Source organism: Aquarana catesbeiana, linkage group LG10 (assembly GCF_042186555.1).
Source record: "Aquarana catesbeiana isolate 2022-GZ linkage group LG10, ASM4218655v1, whole genome shotgun sequence".
NCBI lineage: Eukaryota > Metazoa > Chordata > Amphibia > Anura > Ranidae > Aquarana > Aquarana catesbeiana.
The window spans coordinates 125,387,411-125,403,884 of NC_133333.1; the positions used below are offsets into that span (position 1 = coordinate 125,387,411).

General features: G+C 41.1%; 1 protein-coding gene across 7 annotated transcripts in view; it reads left to right on the top strand.

Annotated features, from left to right (window-relative positions):
* GRIK4 (glutamate ionotropic receptor kainate type subunit 4) overlaps positions 1-16,474 on the top strand; it is a 925,106-nt gene that overhangs the window by 557,190 nt on the left and 351,442 nt on the right. For 6 of the 7 annotated variants that reach the window (XM_073602576.1, XM_073602574.1, XM_073602569.1 and 3 more), the window contains one exon: positions 10,919-11,016. The exons of the other annotated variant lie outside the window; for it this stretch is intronic. In XM_073602576.1, coding sequence (XP_073458677.1) covers positions 10,919-11,016 — 98 coding nt within the window. The remainder of the gene's footprint in view (positions 1-10,918; positions 11,017-16,474) is intronic. 7 annotated transcript variants of the gene reach the window in all.

Genomic DNA, 16,474 nt, shown 5'->3' on the forward strand with positions numbered 1-16,474 from the left:
GCCCGCATGGAGTTTGCTAAAAAACACCTGAAGGACTCCAAGATGGCGAGAAATAAGATTCTTTGGTTTGATGAGACCAAGATAGAACTTTTTGGCCTTAATTCTAAGCGGTATATATGGAGAAAACCAGGCACTGCTCATCAACTGTCCAATACAGTCCCAACAGTGAAGCATGGTGGTGGTAGCATCATGCTGTGGGGGTGTTTTTCAGCTGCAGGGACAGGACGACTGGTTGCAATCGAGGGAAAGCCCTCAGACTGGGCCGAAGGTTTACCTTCCAACAAGACAATGACCCTAAGCACACAGCTAAAATAACGAAGGAGTGGCTTCACAACAACTCAGTGACTGTTCTTGAATGGCCCTGCCAGAGCCCTGGCTTAAACCCAATTAAGCATCTCTGGAGAGACCTAAAAATGGCTGTCCACCAACGTTTACCATCCAACCTGGCAGAACTGGAGAGGATCTGCAAGGAGGAATGGCAGAGGATCCCCAAATCCAGGTGTGAAAAACTTGTTGCATCTTTCCTAAAAAAGACTCATTGCTGTATTAGATTAAAAGGGTGCTTCTACTAAATACTGAGCAAAGGGTCTGAATTCTTAGGACCATGTAATCTTTCAGTTTTTCTTTTTTAATAAATCTGCAAAAATGTCAACAATTCTGTGTTTTTCTGTCAATATGGGGTGCTGTGTGTACATTAATGAGGAGAAAAAATGAACTTAAATGATTTTGGCAAATGGCTGCAATATAACAAAGAGTGAAAAATTTAAGGGGGTCTGAATACTTTCTGTCCCCACTGTATGAAGTTAATAACAAGAGTCCCCCTTTACACCAGAGTCCTTAGAGGTCCCCTTTTACATCTGAACTCGCAGAGTTCCCATTCACTGTAAGGGGGGGCTCTGCAGACTCTGATGTAAGGGAGAACTCTGGGGACTCTAACATAATGGATGCTCTGGGAACCCTAATTTAAGGGGGAACACTGAGAACTCTGATGTACGGAGAGGACTCTGATGTAAGGGGGACACTGTGGCCTCTGGTGTAAAGGGGGACTGTAATATAAGGGGTGCTCTGAGAACCCTGATTTACCTTAGTGTACTCACTCAGAGGCAGGAGAGAGAAGGGGGGAGACTTCAATCACAGACAGGGATGGATGGTGAGCTCTCACCCCTTGGCAGTCAGCACCTCTCATCCAGATGTATCTGAGGCTGCTGGAATTCAAATTTACAGCCCACACTTTCCTTTTCTGAGGCACAGCCCTAGGGATTGGAGTATGGGCAGACACAGAGGGGTGGGAGGAAGAGGAGCAGATCGAGCCTTCTCTCCTCTCCCCTCTGTGTGTGTATTTGGGGGGGGGGGGGGTTGTTAGTGCTGGCTTTGCGCAGCATAAAAGAGAGTGTAACAGGCACTCTCAGCTTAGACAACTGCAGCCAGCAACCCTGCTGGGAAGCCATAGTCCAGTCTGAATAATGTGTCCGGGTTTCAGGCAGTCTGAAACCCGGACGCATGATTCTAAACCCAAACTGTCTGGGTGAATCCCGGACAGGTGGCAACCCTAGCGGCAGGCCTGACACCCCCCCAATGTGTGGCACCCGGGACTGGGTGACCCGGGACTGCCCAATCCCTACCCCCCCATTGGTAAAAAAACAAATATCGGCGTATTAAACACGCAGGCACTGTTTACCCTCTATTTTCAGGGGAAAAAAGTATGTGGTATACACTGATAGATATGGTATATACAGTGTAGAATATTATATATATATATTATATATATATATATATATATATATATATATATATATATATACACATACACATATAGAATATTATATATATGTGTGTGTATATATATATATATATATATATATACACACACACACACACACACACAGTGCAGGTAGTCCTAGTGTGTGTATATATATAGTTGTGCTCATAAGTTTACATATCCTGGCAGAATTTATGATTTCTTGGTCATTTTCAGAGACTATGAATGATAACACAAAGACTTTTCTTTCACTCAAAGAGTAAACACAGTTGATTGATAATAAATGGCTTCAGCCAAACACTAACATAGTTACATAGTTACATAGTAGGTGGGGTTGAAAAAAGACACAAGTCCATCAAGTCCAACCTATGTGTGTGATTATGTGTCAGTAACAACCATGAGTAAAAAAATGTTTTTGTGTTATCAATTATTTTCTCTGAAAAAATGGCCAAGAAATCATAAATTCTGCCAGGGTATGTAAACTTATGAGCACAACTGTATATAAATACAGTGCAGTCAGTGTAGAATATATATACAGTGCAGTCAGTGTACAGTATATAATACAGTGTATAGAAGTGGCTAAGTGGAACCCTTTAAAAGAATTAATTAAAAAAATGGCATGGGTTGCCCCCCACCCCAGTCCATACCAGGCCTTTTGGGTCTCTTATAGATTTTAAGGGGACCTCCACGTCAAAATTAAAAAAAAAACAGAGTAGCCCCCCCCCCAAAATCCATACCATACCCTTATCCAAGCAAGCAGCATGGCAGGCCATGAAAGGGGGGGCAAGCCCCCCCTCAACCATACCAGGCCGCTTGCCCTCAACATGGGAAGGGTGCTTTGGGGTCCCTGGCCCGGTGGTTGTGGGAGTCTGCAGGCGGGGGGATCCCAGATCCCCCCCCCATGTATATGGGTATCGGGTACATTCTACTCCTACCCATTTAACAAAAAAAAGTGGCAAAAAGTAAAAACCACAAAAGACAGTTTTTGACAATTCCTTTATTAAAAAAGAAAAAAAAGTGTCCCGCAATGTCCATCCATCTTCAATCACGCCTCCCGACGGACCCAAAAAATAGAAAACTTTAAAAAAAGCTCAGACTCGATGGGAGGAGTCCCACAGACTACTGTCTCTTGGCTGTGACAGCTGTTATATAGGCAAGGGCGATGTAACCACCATGTGCCATCAGAGGAGGGCAGGGTGATCCAGTTATGTCAGCGGGTGGCCCCACCCTTGCCTATATAACAGCTGTCACAGTGAAAAGACAGCAGTCGTCGGGAGGACTCCCATGGAGGCGGAGTTTCTTCGTTTTTTTTTTTCTATTTTTTTGGTCCGACGTGCGGCAATTGACGATGGATGTACATCGCGGGACACTTTTTTTTTTTCTTTCTTTCTTTTAAGAAAGGAATTGTCAAAAACTGTCTTTTGTGGTTTTTACTTTATGACACTTTTTTTTTTGGTAAATGACTAGGGATACAATGTACCTGATACCCATTCACATGGGGGGGGGCGGGATCTGGGGGCCCCCTTGTTAAAGGGGGCTTCCAGATTCCGATAAGCCCCCTGCTCGCAGACCCCCACAACCACTGGGCCAAGGTTTATGGGGACGAGGCCCTTATCCCCATCAATATGGGGAGAAGGTGCTTCGGGGGCAGAACCCAAAGCACCTTCCCCATGTTGCGGGCAAGTGGCCTGGTATGGTTCAGGAGGGGGAGGGGGTGCGCGCTCATCCCCCCCCCATTCTGGCCTGCCAAACTGCTTGCTCGGATAAGGGTCTGGTATGCATTTTAGGGGGGACCCTACACTGTGTTTTTTTTTTTTAATATTGACGTGGAGTTCCCCTTAAAATCCATATCAGACCCGAAGGGCCTGGTATGGACTGGGGGGGGGATATGCTGTTTTTCTCCTTGATTTTTTTTTAATCTATATTGCCATGAGCCAGCAATACATTATTACAGCCGCGAGCAATTTTAAAATAAATGTTTTCCTTTAGAAATGTCATTTTACTGCGGCACTGTAAAACACATCACGCAGATGTGCCACTTTACAGGCAGACTAAGGGGAACCCCCGGCACGATATTTAAAGGAATATTTCATTTTTATTTAGATTATAGAGTATAATCTGAGTAGCTCTATAATATCATGCACTTCATCCCGCTTAGCAAAATTATAGATATGGTGGAATGGGATTGTAATGGTGCACTGACAAATGGTTCATAACAAGTTAAATAAAAATATAATTTCTTTATTAGTACAAAAGGGTAAGGAGAAAGGTAAACAAGGGGTATTGAAATGATTAAAATCAATAGTAGAGCATATACATGATACATATATTGGGTTGCTGGTAACCCACAAAGGAAAAGAAAAGGTGTTCACAGATGGAGGTTAAATCCCAACATGTTTCACCAGTGAAGGCTTCCTCAGGGGATAGTGTGGGAGCACCACAATGATCCAGCACTCAATCAATCCAGGGCTGGAGATTAGGGGCGACCTTACCTTTCCTTTTTCGTGTGCAGTGGCTATTAAGCTGTGCGCTTAAGGTTTGGGACAATTTTTGGTCTCATCTCTATGTCTATATCAGCATACTGGCGCCCCTGAACCCATCTGTTTTTCGATTTTGAGCATACTGGGTCTTTATTTATCTCCTGCGACCACACATGATCTCCCTTGTACCATTTGAGGCTGGGGCTAGTTTTTAATATCCATCTTTGTCCTCCTCTTCTCTGGGGAGGCAACCCCCAAACTTTCCATCTCCTGGCTCTGGATTGATTGAGAGCTGGATCATTGTGGTGGTCCCACACTATCCCCTGAGGAAGCCAACACTGGCGAAACATGTTGGGATTTAACCCCCACCTGTGACCACCTTTTCTTTTCCTTTGTGGGTTACCAACAACCCAATATATGTATCATTTATATGCTCTACTATTTTTTTAAATCATTTCAATACCAATTGTTTACCTTTCTCCTTACCCTTTTGTACTAATAAAGAAATTATATTTTTATTTAACTCGTTATGAACCATTTGTCAGTAGCACCGTTATAATCCCATTCCTCCATATCTATATTTTAATTTTTATTGTTTAACTTAAGCATTATTAAAATCACTGCTTCTGAAAAAAATGTGGTTTTAGATACTTTTTTTGCATTGATACATTTCTCCTGGGCAGTACCCCGGGTCCCCATACACTTTTTTATCGCAATAACTTTCATATAAGCCTTTAAAATGAGCACTTTTGATTTTTCATATTCGTGTCCCATAGACTTTAATAGGGCTTGCATGTTCGCACAAATTTTTTGCCTGTTCGCATGTTCTGGTGCGATCTGAACTGGGGGATGTTCGGCACCATCCCTAATTACCAGTGTAAGCCACTCCAAAATAGGCAGTAATCTTCTTTGAAAGATAACTTTTAAAATATGCTCCACCCTTCACTCTATTCATCAAATTTCCTAGTAGCACATTGCCTGTTTGACATTGCTACTGCTTGCTAGAAGACTACAGGGCTAGAGATTGGTCAAAAACCTTCTGTTTGCAGCTCCCCCACCCCTTCTAATACTTACCTGAATCCGATTCCGATCCAGCAATGTGCACGAGAGCAGCTGCTCTCCCGGCTCTCTCGCCCAGAGCACTGGTGGGGGGCCCAGGAAGAGAAGGATTGAGGCTGCTCTGTGCAAAATCGTATGGAGCAGGTAAGTATAACATGTTTGTTATTATTTAAAAAATTGTTTTTTTTTCCTTTAGTATCAGTTTGAGCAGTTAGGATCCTATATCAGGCAAAAATGGGAAAACATTCCTCTCAAAACTCTAGCAGCTGGTCTAACTAGTTCCCAGACATTTACAGAGTGTTATTCAGTCTAGGTTCACATCTATGCGGCTGCGCTTGATGCGTTTTTCAGGCACGTTTTTCAGTGCATTTTGCTTTTTTAAACCAGCGTATTTTATGCATTTTTTGCATGCAGTTTTCATGCATTTTGCATTTTTTGGTTTTTTCTTCTCTTTAAACGCACTGTAAAACACACTGTATATAGCTGGTTGCTAAGAAGGGGGCCAGGAAGCCGGCCGCCATGTCCTTAGTAACCAATGAGTTAGCTGAAAGCTGAATGTAAAAAAAAAAAATTGGGCGGCAAAAAACTTTGCAAAAAAAAAACAGCATGGGGTTCCCCCCAGGTCCATACCAGACCTTTCAGGTCTGGTATGGATTTGGAGGGGACCCCCACGCCAAAATTTAAAAAAAAAATGACATGCCCCCCCCCCAATCCATACCAGACCCTTATCCGAGCATGCACTTATCCGGTGCAGTGAGCACCCCCCCTCCTGAACCATACCAGGCAGCATGCCCTCAACATCAGCAGTGAAATGTAATAAAAACACAAGGGCCGGTTTCTGACAATTCCTTTATTAATAGCTTTGTCTTCTCTAGCCATCTCTTCCCACCTTCTTCTCCTTCCCGCCGTCTCCTCCTCGAGCTGTCTCTTCCCGCTGCTGTCTTCTTCCTCGCCGCCGGTTACCCGCTAAAATTTTTTTTTAAAAAGCCGCTCTTGTTCTGTGATGTCTTCATCTGTTCATCTGTTTTGTTGTCGCCCACTCTCTGCCGACACTTATATAGCCATGGGGCGTGGGGAGTGGCTTTTTAAATTTTCTTAGCGGGTAACCGGCAGCGAGGAAGAACACAGCAGTGGAAAGAGACGGCGGCAGGAAGAGACAGCTCGAGGAGAAGATGGTGGGAAAAGACGCCGAGAAGAAGAAGACAGCGTGAAGATACAGGTCGAGGAGGAGACGGCGGAAAGGAGAAAACAGCGGGAAGAGACAGCTCGAGGAGAAGATGGTGGGAAGAGACTGCTAGATAAGACAGAGCTATTAATAAAGGAATTATCAAAAAAACGGCTCTTGTGTTTTTATTGCATTTCACTGCTTTTTTTGGGTGTACCCAATACCCGATGTACCCGATACCCATTCACATGGGGGGGCGGGATCTGGGGACCCCCTTCTTATAGGGAGGCTTTCAGATTCCGATAAGCTTCCTGCCTGCAGACCCCGACAACCACCGGCTAGGGTTGTTGGGAAGAGGCCCTTGTCCTTATCAACATGGGGGCAAGGTGCTTTGGGGTGGGGGGCACAGAGCCCCCTGCCCCAAAGCACCCATCCCCATGTTGAGGGCATGCTGCCTGGTATGGTTCGGGGGGGTGCGTGCTCGTCCCCTCCCTCTCCTGACCTGCTGGGCGGCATGCTCAGATAAGGGTCTGGTATGGATTTTGGGGGGGACCCCATGTCTTTTTTTTTACTAATTCTTTTGCCAGCATTTTTTTTTTTCTTTTTACATTCAGCTTTCAGCGGGGAATCCCGCTGACAGCTGATGACTCATTGGTTGTTAAGGACACAGCGGCCGGCTTCCCAGCCCCCTGCTTAGCAACCATTTATATACAGTGGTAAATTAAGAACCGAAAAATGCAAAACACATCAAAAATTGCATCAAAAATACACCTATTGCGTTTCTGGTGCAGCTCCATTGAAGTCTATTAGTCTCAAATCATGGGAAAAAAATCCCCGACCCTTTCCAAAAATGCACCGCACGCAAAACGCATAGATGTGAACTAGTAGCATAGGAAACCTTGTTAAATGGACTGTAGTGCGTTTCTGCAAATTGCAAAACACACTAAAAATTGTATAGATGTGAACGTAGGGTCAAAGAAGAGAGGATGCTAAACTGTGGTAAGCATGGCACTGCGAGATGTGTTGCTGCCATCAATTTCAAAATTACCTTATGTTTTTCTTAAAATGGTACATTTTCTCAGTTTAAAAATTGTATGTTTTTATTTCTTACTGTGAATAAAATATGGGTTTATGAGATTTGCAAATCATTACATTCTGTTTCAATGTAGATTTTTACACCGTATCCCACCTTTTTTGGAATTGAGGTTGTACAGTTACCAGTTTCACCATTCTAGTTGCACACAATTCGGAACCTATCTTAACCTCCCTGGCGGTATGATTATTTCGGATTTTAGGTGCTGAAAGCGGTACAATTATTTTCCATGGAAATTTGGCGTTTTATATTGTAGGTCTGTAAATCTTAACAATAACACACTTAAATCTGTCCAAACCAGAGTCTAGTAGATATCCCGGGTATGATAAAGTTTGAAACACAAAAACATAAATTATAATATAATAAATAAAAATAAATAATTAAAAAAAAAAAAAAAAATAGTAATAAAATAAATTTCCCCACAATTCACTATCGCTCAATTCTGCAAGTGTTCTAATTTACTATCGCTGTTTTCTAGCTGGTCTAAAGCCACTTTTGATGTAAAGGGACACTTTTTGGTTGCTATGGACAATCTCAAGTTTCCAGGCAGAAAGAACAGTGTATATCATATAAAACTGCATGCAGGGCATGGGCCAAAGCACTGGGGACAAAAGGGATGTGAAATCATTTCATACAGTACTGTAATCTGTAAGATTACAGTACTGTATGTGTTATGATTTTTACTTTTTTTGTAATTTGCCGCCAGGCTCCGCCCCCGTGCGTCGCGCCGCTCGCAGGGAATGGAGCCTGGCACGGAGAGGCTTCGGAGGAGGACGGAGCCCTCGGACACTGCGGGGGACATCGCAGGATCCCGGGGACAAGGTAAGTAACGCCGCCCCAGGATCCTGCAATGCGATCCCGAGTGTGGCTCGGGGTTACCGCTAATGGGACTGAATTTTAACCCCGAGCCACACTCAGGAAAACCGCCAGGGAGGTTAACCCAAAAATTGTTACTCCCTTTGAAAAACTTCTAGGGAGACAAGATATTACCAAGCTAGTTTCTACCTACTATTCCACGCTTACTGCTACCTCCAAAGCTAGATACCAAAAGGTTCAACTCTTTTAAATCTCAGTGACTTCCTTTAGGGAAAAAGTAATGCAACTGGAATTGTTTCATTATAAAAATATTACAACTTCTAGATTGTGTAAAATAGGTCTACTCTGCTGCTGTTTGCTTCCAGGGATGTGGAGATATTGCTGACTTTTCATTGTTTTTGGACCTGTAAATATGTTTACAATTGTTGGCTAAGGGTCAATGACTTTGTCTTCTCAGCTCTGGGACTCACCAATATTTTGTACAACAAAAACAGTCTATTAAAGTAGAGTTCTGCCCCACAAGCCCCCGCCCAGCAAAAAATTAAAAGTCAGTGGCTGCACATACTGTAGCTGCTGATTTTAATTTCAGGACACTTACCTGTCCTGGAATCCAGCGATGTCAGCACCCCTGACAATGTTTCCATCGGCTCTCGGGTGCTGCCGCCGCCATTGCCTGTAAGGGAAACCAGCAGTGAAGCCTTGATGGTTCACATCCGGTTCCCTACTGCACATGCACAAAGTGCGCTGTGCTTTCTGAATGGCCCAGTGGTGGGGAAGGAGGGGGGCTGCACTTCCATGTGATCTCGCTGTGGCGAGATCTCTCAGAAGTGGGGATGAGTACCTGTCAAAAACAGGTATCTCCCCCCCCCCCAAAAGGTGCCAAATTTGTCACCGGGAGGAGGAGGCAGATAAGTGGAGCTTCCAATTTGGGTGGAACTCCGCTTTAAGTGTCCTTGGTGATTTACCCATTTCCATGCCAAAATGTTACTACGTATACTCTCCTAAAGTGGAAAGTGTCCTTACCCCCATCTACTAAAACTTGGAAGAAACTGATGATGACAATCTACCATTATACAAACTCAGCTATGATCTCAGGAAAAATCCATAGGCCTTTGCTAAAATATAGGGTAGGTGGGTTTCAATTCCACGTACAATTGTTTCTCTTCTCTTCAGAATCCAAGTTCCTGAACACCCCAGGTAGCACATTGTTTCTAATGGCTTGTTATTGTGACCAGTTTTCTGTGCCCAATATAGACTCTGTTATGCCTACAATAACCTGCTGTAAAGAATCGGGAGAGACTAGTAGGATTATTGTATTTGTTATTACATTGATTTTTGAAGAAAAAAATAAACATATCCTAAAAACAGTTCACAGGTACACCCACCTTTCATTAGCTGTCACATACAATGTAGCTGGGGGTCCACATCAACACAGTTGTTGCCTTGACAAAGTAAGACTTGCCACCTTGATTAGAAAGGGTAAGGCATGCCCTCCAGTGCAAAACCTTTGGAACTTGCATCTTTAAATTTAAAGTGGTCATAACCCTAAAAAAAATAAAAAAAAAATGCTCCTGTTCCTTTAGAGCATGAATAACAGCATAGTGCTGTTGCAGTGTAATTTGTCCCTTTCTATGTTCTAAAATACTGGTTGATCCTGCCTGTTTTTGTGTTCCCCTATGTTAACTGACTACGATAATCATGGCTGCTGATCCATGATACTGTGGTCAGTTTACGTATCTCCGTCATCCTTCTGTGTGATCTGAGTGTCTCCCCTCTCCCCCTCCTTATCTGCCTGTCATTTCGAGTCTGTGTTGTGAGAGCCGTTATCCTCCCTGCCCCCCCCCCCTTCTGCCTCTATTCCACTGCAATACATAACCACATTACTTGTATCCTCGTTGTTTTACCAAGCTATAAAGTATTGTTTTTTTAATCATAATCTCAAATACCTTTTTTCACATCGCAGCTCTGCAGTCATGTGAACTCCCTTTGCTGGCTGGCTGATGTCAGAGGGGAATCTCAGCCCCTCCCGCTGCTTTCCTTAGATCAGGGAGGGAAAGCAGAGGCAGATCATGTGACCGCAGAGCAGCTCTGTGAAAGAAGGTATTTGGAATTATACTTTAAAAAAAACTGACACACAATACTTGATATCTTGGTAAAACAGGGAGGATACAGGTAATGGGGTTATGCGACTTCACAACCACTTTAAATTGTGTCATGGTCCTATAGAAATAAGTGGAACTGGGCAGACAGGTGAAACATGTTGCTCTTATTGGTTTGCAGCATTGAAAACAAGGCTGTGGGACCATTCCACCAAATGCTACTGAAATACATAAATGAAATTTGTATTATTGGCTGCAAGATGTACATTTTACATACAAATACTGTATATGTCTAGAAAATGCTAAACTGTGTGCTTGTAGTGGTATTTTTGTCTTTAAATGCTTATTTAAATTATGCTCCTCTTCCCTCTATGGAAATTTTTACATATCGAGAAATGCATGAAAATTTGCAATTTGTTATATGAAAATGTTATCTCCTTGTTGCAGTGTGCCAGATCTTACCCAAAGGAGTTTTGGGAGTTCTGGGCCCATCTTACAGTCCGTCATCCAGCTCCATCATCAGCAATATCTGTGGAGAGAAGGAGGTTAGGTCTTGTATGCTACGTTATACTAACCTTGCATGGAATATTCATTACTTGTGTGTTTGGCTGTCATGCTGTCGTGTTTGCATGCTAAGTGGTTGCTCATCATTTGTAAATAGTGGGAACTAAATACATAAAAGTCAAAATGCTGATTATCCCAAATATATTATCCAGATTTCATAGTACATAAGAACAATCTTTCAAAAGAAGATAGCTTTGGGCATCCCTTCTCCACAGTCACAGAAAGAAAGAGAAATCACAATAAAGTTTAAATGCTCACACAGCTGTAAATATGTCACAGCAAAATGTGAATGAAACATAACAACCCCTCGTGGGAAAAACATGAAAGAAACAAAGTGATATATGGCAGAGATGCATATAATATCAAAGCAACCATGTTTGGTTTTTGCAATAGTCTTTCATTACTATTTACAGAAAGTTAATATAATCTCACTAAACAGATAGCAACTAACATGTTAATAATTCCCAATAAATAATAAAAAAAAATACTACTCATAACCACTGTCTCTCTAGCCACAAACCCAAAATCTCTTTAAAAAAGCAGGCTTCAATTAAGACACTTAATGGGTCATGCAGGCCAAGATAAATTGTGTCAGGTGTAGTGTTGTAAAATTCTGTAAAGAAATCAAAACAATATACAAGGTTTATGTAAATGAATAGAAGTAGAAATCCCTGACCCTAACCCTAATGCTGGGCATACATTATACGAAACATCGGCCGAAATTCGATCTTTTTTTGGCCAGTTAATGGCCACAAATCAGTAATCGGTTGGGACGTTTTTGAGCCGAAAAAACAAAGGAGAAGTTTGGAAATTTTCTGCCGAATGAACGATAAATTGAAAGGTTAATGCGTTTCCCGTTCAAACTGTTTTCACTAGGTGTATGTGAAAAAAATAACAAAAAAATTGATTCACTTATGTCCATTGAACAATTTATCGGTCATGCCATGATGGTACTCGTTTGCTCTCACGGCCGAATATTCGTTTTTCAAAAATATTTGAACAATTTTTCGTATAGTGTATGGCCAGCATAAGATAATCTGTCAGTCCACCCCTCTTTTTGAGTGTCCAAATGCTGTCTCCGCCTCTCCTGCTTCTAGAAGCATCATTTAGGACTACAAATCTTAAATCACTTTCAGAGTGGTACAAAAATAAAGAATATGTTATATACACATGGCATATCTATAGAGCTAAACCAGCTTTATATCAAAAGGTCATCAACCCAGCAATGATTATCAAAGTGTAGGAGGGAAAGAAAAAATGGACATTTAACAAAGACCACCTGATATATCTATCATCAGGAAAAATACACAGCATTTAAAAAGTCATAATTTTATTACAAAATATTTAAAAAATGCATTTCACATCAAATGGGCAAAACATAGCCCCAATAAGTAAAAACAAGCATAGGGTAATAGTCAGACTGTACAAAGAGCTTGCCTACACGTTGCGTGGTCAAAGCCGCTTCTTCAGGGCTTCAGTCTCTTATCATCTGACTACCTGATGTTAACAAGCAAATACATGCAATGAGTACAAACATACATACATACAAATACATATTCATAAATTAATTCATATATGTAAAACCCCCTGTCACATGGAAAGAGGAAAAAAACACATAGTAAAACATAGTATATACAATACCTATTGGGTCCATCATATCTGTTTAGGCTTTGGGGAGACATCAAAACAGAAGCCTAGAACAGGAAGACCAACCACTGGAAGTGGATCAGACCGGGCAGCACCCCCAGGAAAAACACACTTTGTGTCAAAAAGAACACAGGTTCACAAACTACTTAGCTGGGGGTGGACATGTGCATAGGATATTAGAGTAGCCAAAATATCAATATACAACTAAAAATATGGCACTACTGACCTTCGCTTATGAAAGATACAAGAGTCACTCTTATCAGTATATCCAATTCAAACTAGAAATAAGAATGAAATTGAAAATAACATAAAATATTTTACAGCTATCACCAAGCAATGCACCAACCACAGCCTACATAGGATTAGCACCTACCAAAAATTAGCAAATAGTTAGCCAACCAGCAGAAAGGCAAAAAGTCCAAAGATAGTAAGGATGTATAGCAAAGCATGCTCCACTAGTGGCCCAGCAGGTAAGGGGTATCCAGAAAGGTTCCTGGGTCTTCCAAGGACCCAATCTCCCAGCAAGTCACCCCATCACAGAGTGGGCATACTCTGCAAAGTGTGGCTACCTGCAATGTTGGTTGTCCCTTTCTGATTGAATTACTTTCTTGGGCTATTTGCTCTTTTATTTTCTGAGTTGTTTCTCCAACATAAACATATTTACAAGGGCAGACCAGCACATACATTTTAACCTCCCTGGCGGTATGATTATTTCAGATTTCTTATGCTGAAAGCGGTACAATTATTTTGCATGAAAATTTGGGGTTCTATATTTTAGGCCTGCAATTCTTAGGAATAACTCACTTAAATCTGTCCAAAAAAGAGTCTAGTAGACATCTTGGGTATGATAAAGTTTGAAACAGGAAATCATAAATTATAATATAATAAACAACTATAAATAATTATAACAAATAATAATATAATAATAATAAAAATTATTCAATAATGTAATCAAATCAAAAACACTGAAATTTGCAGAATTGTCACTGTCATTACTTTCAGTGTTTGATGACGGATTTCCCCACAAATCACTATCGCTCAATTCTGCAAGTGATTCTAATTTATTATCGCTGTTTTCTAGCTGGTCTAAAACCACTTTTGATGTAAAGGGACGGTTTTGGTTGCTATGGACAAGCTCCAGTTTCCAGGCAGAAAGAACAGTATTTATAATATAAAACTGCAAGCATGGCACTGGAGAAACCACTAGGGACAAAAGGGATGTGAAATAAATTGATACAGTAATGTAATCTGTAAGATTACAGTGTACTGTATCTAAAAAAAAATGTATCATAGCACAGAGTGGTACTGTGGATACATAAGAAAAATATAAATGTGCCACGTCCTGAAAACGATAATTCAGAAAAAGAAAATAGGGGGACTTTAGGACTTTGTAGGCACAGTAACACCAATTCTCTTACAAAATTAATTTATTGAAAAAGCATAATTATACAATAATTATTAAAAAACCACAAACATTTATGTACAAAAGATGTTTCATGTAATCGTTTCTATACAGAACCACCTCTACATATATATAGGACCTCGGATATATAAGGATAACTTATCCAAAGTGAGTAGATATCCAAGGGCGTGGCTGGACAGCAATTCAACAAAGGATTACAATTGTGTGGATTCCCATACACCTTATTTGAAAAGGTGATTCCTTTGCAGGTTAGAAGATACCTCTTATCTGTGTTTAAACAAGGCTTACTGAGTCTGGGTTAATCAGCAGAGGATAGGCTTACATCCACCGGCTAGGATCATCTAATCTCCACTTCTCCTGTTCATATGCTTTCCCCCACATGAAATACAAAAGTGGGACAAGACCATTGCGCACATAACTTCTACTAAATAAAGTTAACAAAGAGCCCAATAGATCCACTCACATGATGTAAAAGATCTAGATCGCATTTCACTGATGTATGGTCAGTAGAAATCACTCACACCTTTGAAAAAGTCACGTGTCTAGTGATGATACGCGTGAGGGAGAAGTAGCCTGTCAGCTCTTGTCAGTGTGCAGCCTGCAGTGATCCTGAATAGCAGTAGCACGGAGGAACACGAAGGCAGTGATTTCTACTGACCATACATCAGTGAAATGCGATCTAGATCTTTTACATCATGTGAGTGGATCTATTGGGCTCTTTGTTAACTTTATTTAGTAGAAGTTATGTGCGCAATGGTCTTGTCCCACTTTTGTATTTCATGTGGGGGAAAGCATATGAACAGGAGAAGTGGAGATTAGATGATCATAGCTGGTGGATGTAAGCCTATCCTCTGCTGATTAACCCAGACTCAGTAAGCCTTGTTTAAACACAGATAAGAGGTATCTTCTAACCTGCAAAGGAATCACCTTTTCAAGTAAGGTGTATGGGAATCCACACAATTGTAATCCTTTTATAATTGTTATCAACTACATATTTATTGAATATATCTGTTTTAATATATTTTTCACTCTATTTTTTCACCACCTTTTTCCACATATTTTTGTTTGTTTATTATTTCACAAGAACAAATGGTGAACTAACTTTTGGATTTGTATTCTGGGAGGTCTCCAATTAGACTTTCACAGCAGACTTTTCAACACATTGTATTTATATTTATTTATATTATGTTCAAGTTTTTGTATAGTTTGTAACAAAGTATCCACAAGTAGAATGTGACCTGTCAGCACATTGAATAGTAGGATATCCTATAGATATTACGAGCGCATCACTTTATCTATTTAATTATTTATAAGTGGGGTGTCACTGAATGATTGCAGCTGCAGTATCTGGATATTTGAACTCTTTTTATATATCAGTTTTTTTGTTTTTTTTTATATTAGTTTATTTATTCATTTATTTTTTACGCTACTTTGTACAACATTTTACAGTTTTATATATTCACTTTAGCGCTTGAGTACCTTAACACTTTTAATTCAACAAAGGGTAACTTCGTATCAGAGAATGCTCTACATGTTCCGCGTGCCTAGACGCTTCTTCAGGAGCAGAAACAGTTGTGGCTAACAAATTAGATAAAATTGATATAATTATTATACAATAATTAATAATGATGCATGAATGTAAAAATGGTGTGAACGGTTCAGGAACCTCAAGCAGCCAGAGAGCAAAGGCGGGGGGTAAGGCACCCAAAAGGGGGCGATGAAAAGACACCACAGGGGCATGCAGAATATGATATTATCGTATGAATGGGGAAATAGAAAAAAGGCATCTCAGGTAAAGACCCAAAATAGAAAAAGAAGAAAAAACACGTACCTATGGGATAAACTGGGAAGAAGGGGGAAAGGGAGGTAGGAAAAAAAGGGGGGGGGAGGGGATAGGAAGGATAGGGGTGGGAGGGGGGTGGGGGGGAAAGGAGTGGGAGGGAAAAAGGAGGGAGGGAGGGAAGGGTAATGAAGGGAGTGTGAGGGCCAAAAAAGGGGGGGGTAGGGGGGGAAGGGCCGGGAAGGAAACGTGGGATACTTACTATAGTATTATGAATAAAAAAGTGTGTAGAGGCACCCACACAATGGTAGAAAGGATGGTGGGAATGAGGCTGGGTAATATACGTGATGTATGGTCCAGTATCTGCAAGGGCAATAAAGGATATCACTGAGGTGTCAAATTTGTGATATAAATCTAAATGTCTGCTTACTGAGGTGACCATTTTTCCCCCTCCGGAGTAATAGATATGGTCTTTGATGCGGGAGCGGAACTGCCTAATGGTTTTCCCAACATAAAAGGCTTTACATTTGCATGTCATTAAGTAGACTATGCCTTGGGTCTCACAATCAGCATAAAAGGTAGGGGTAAA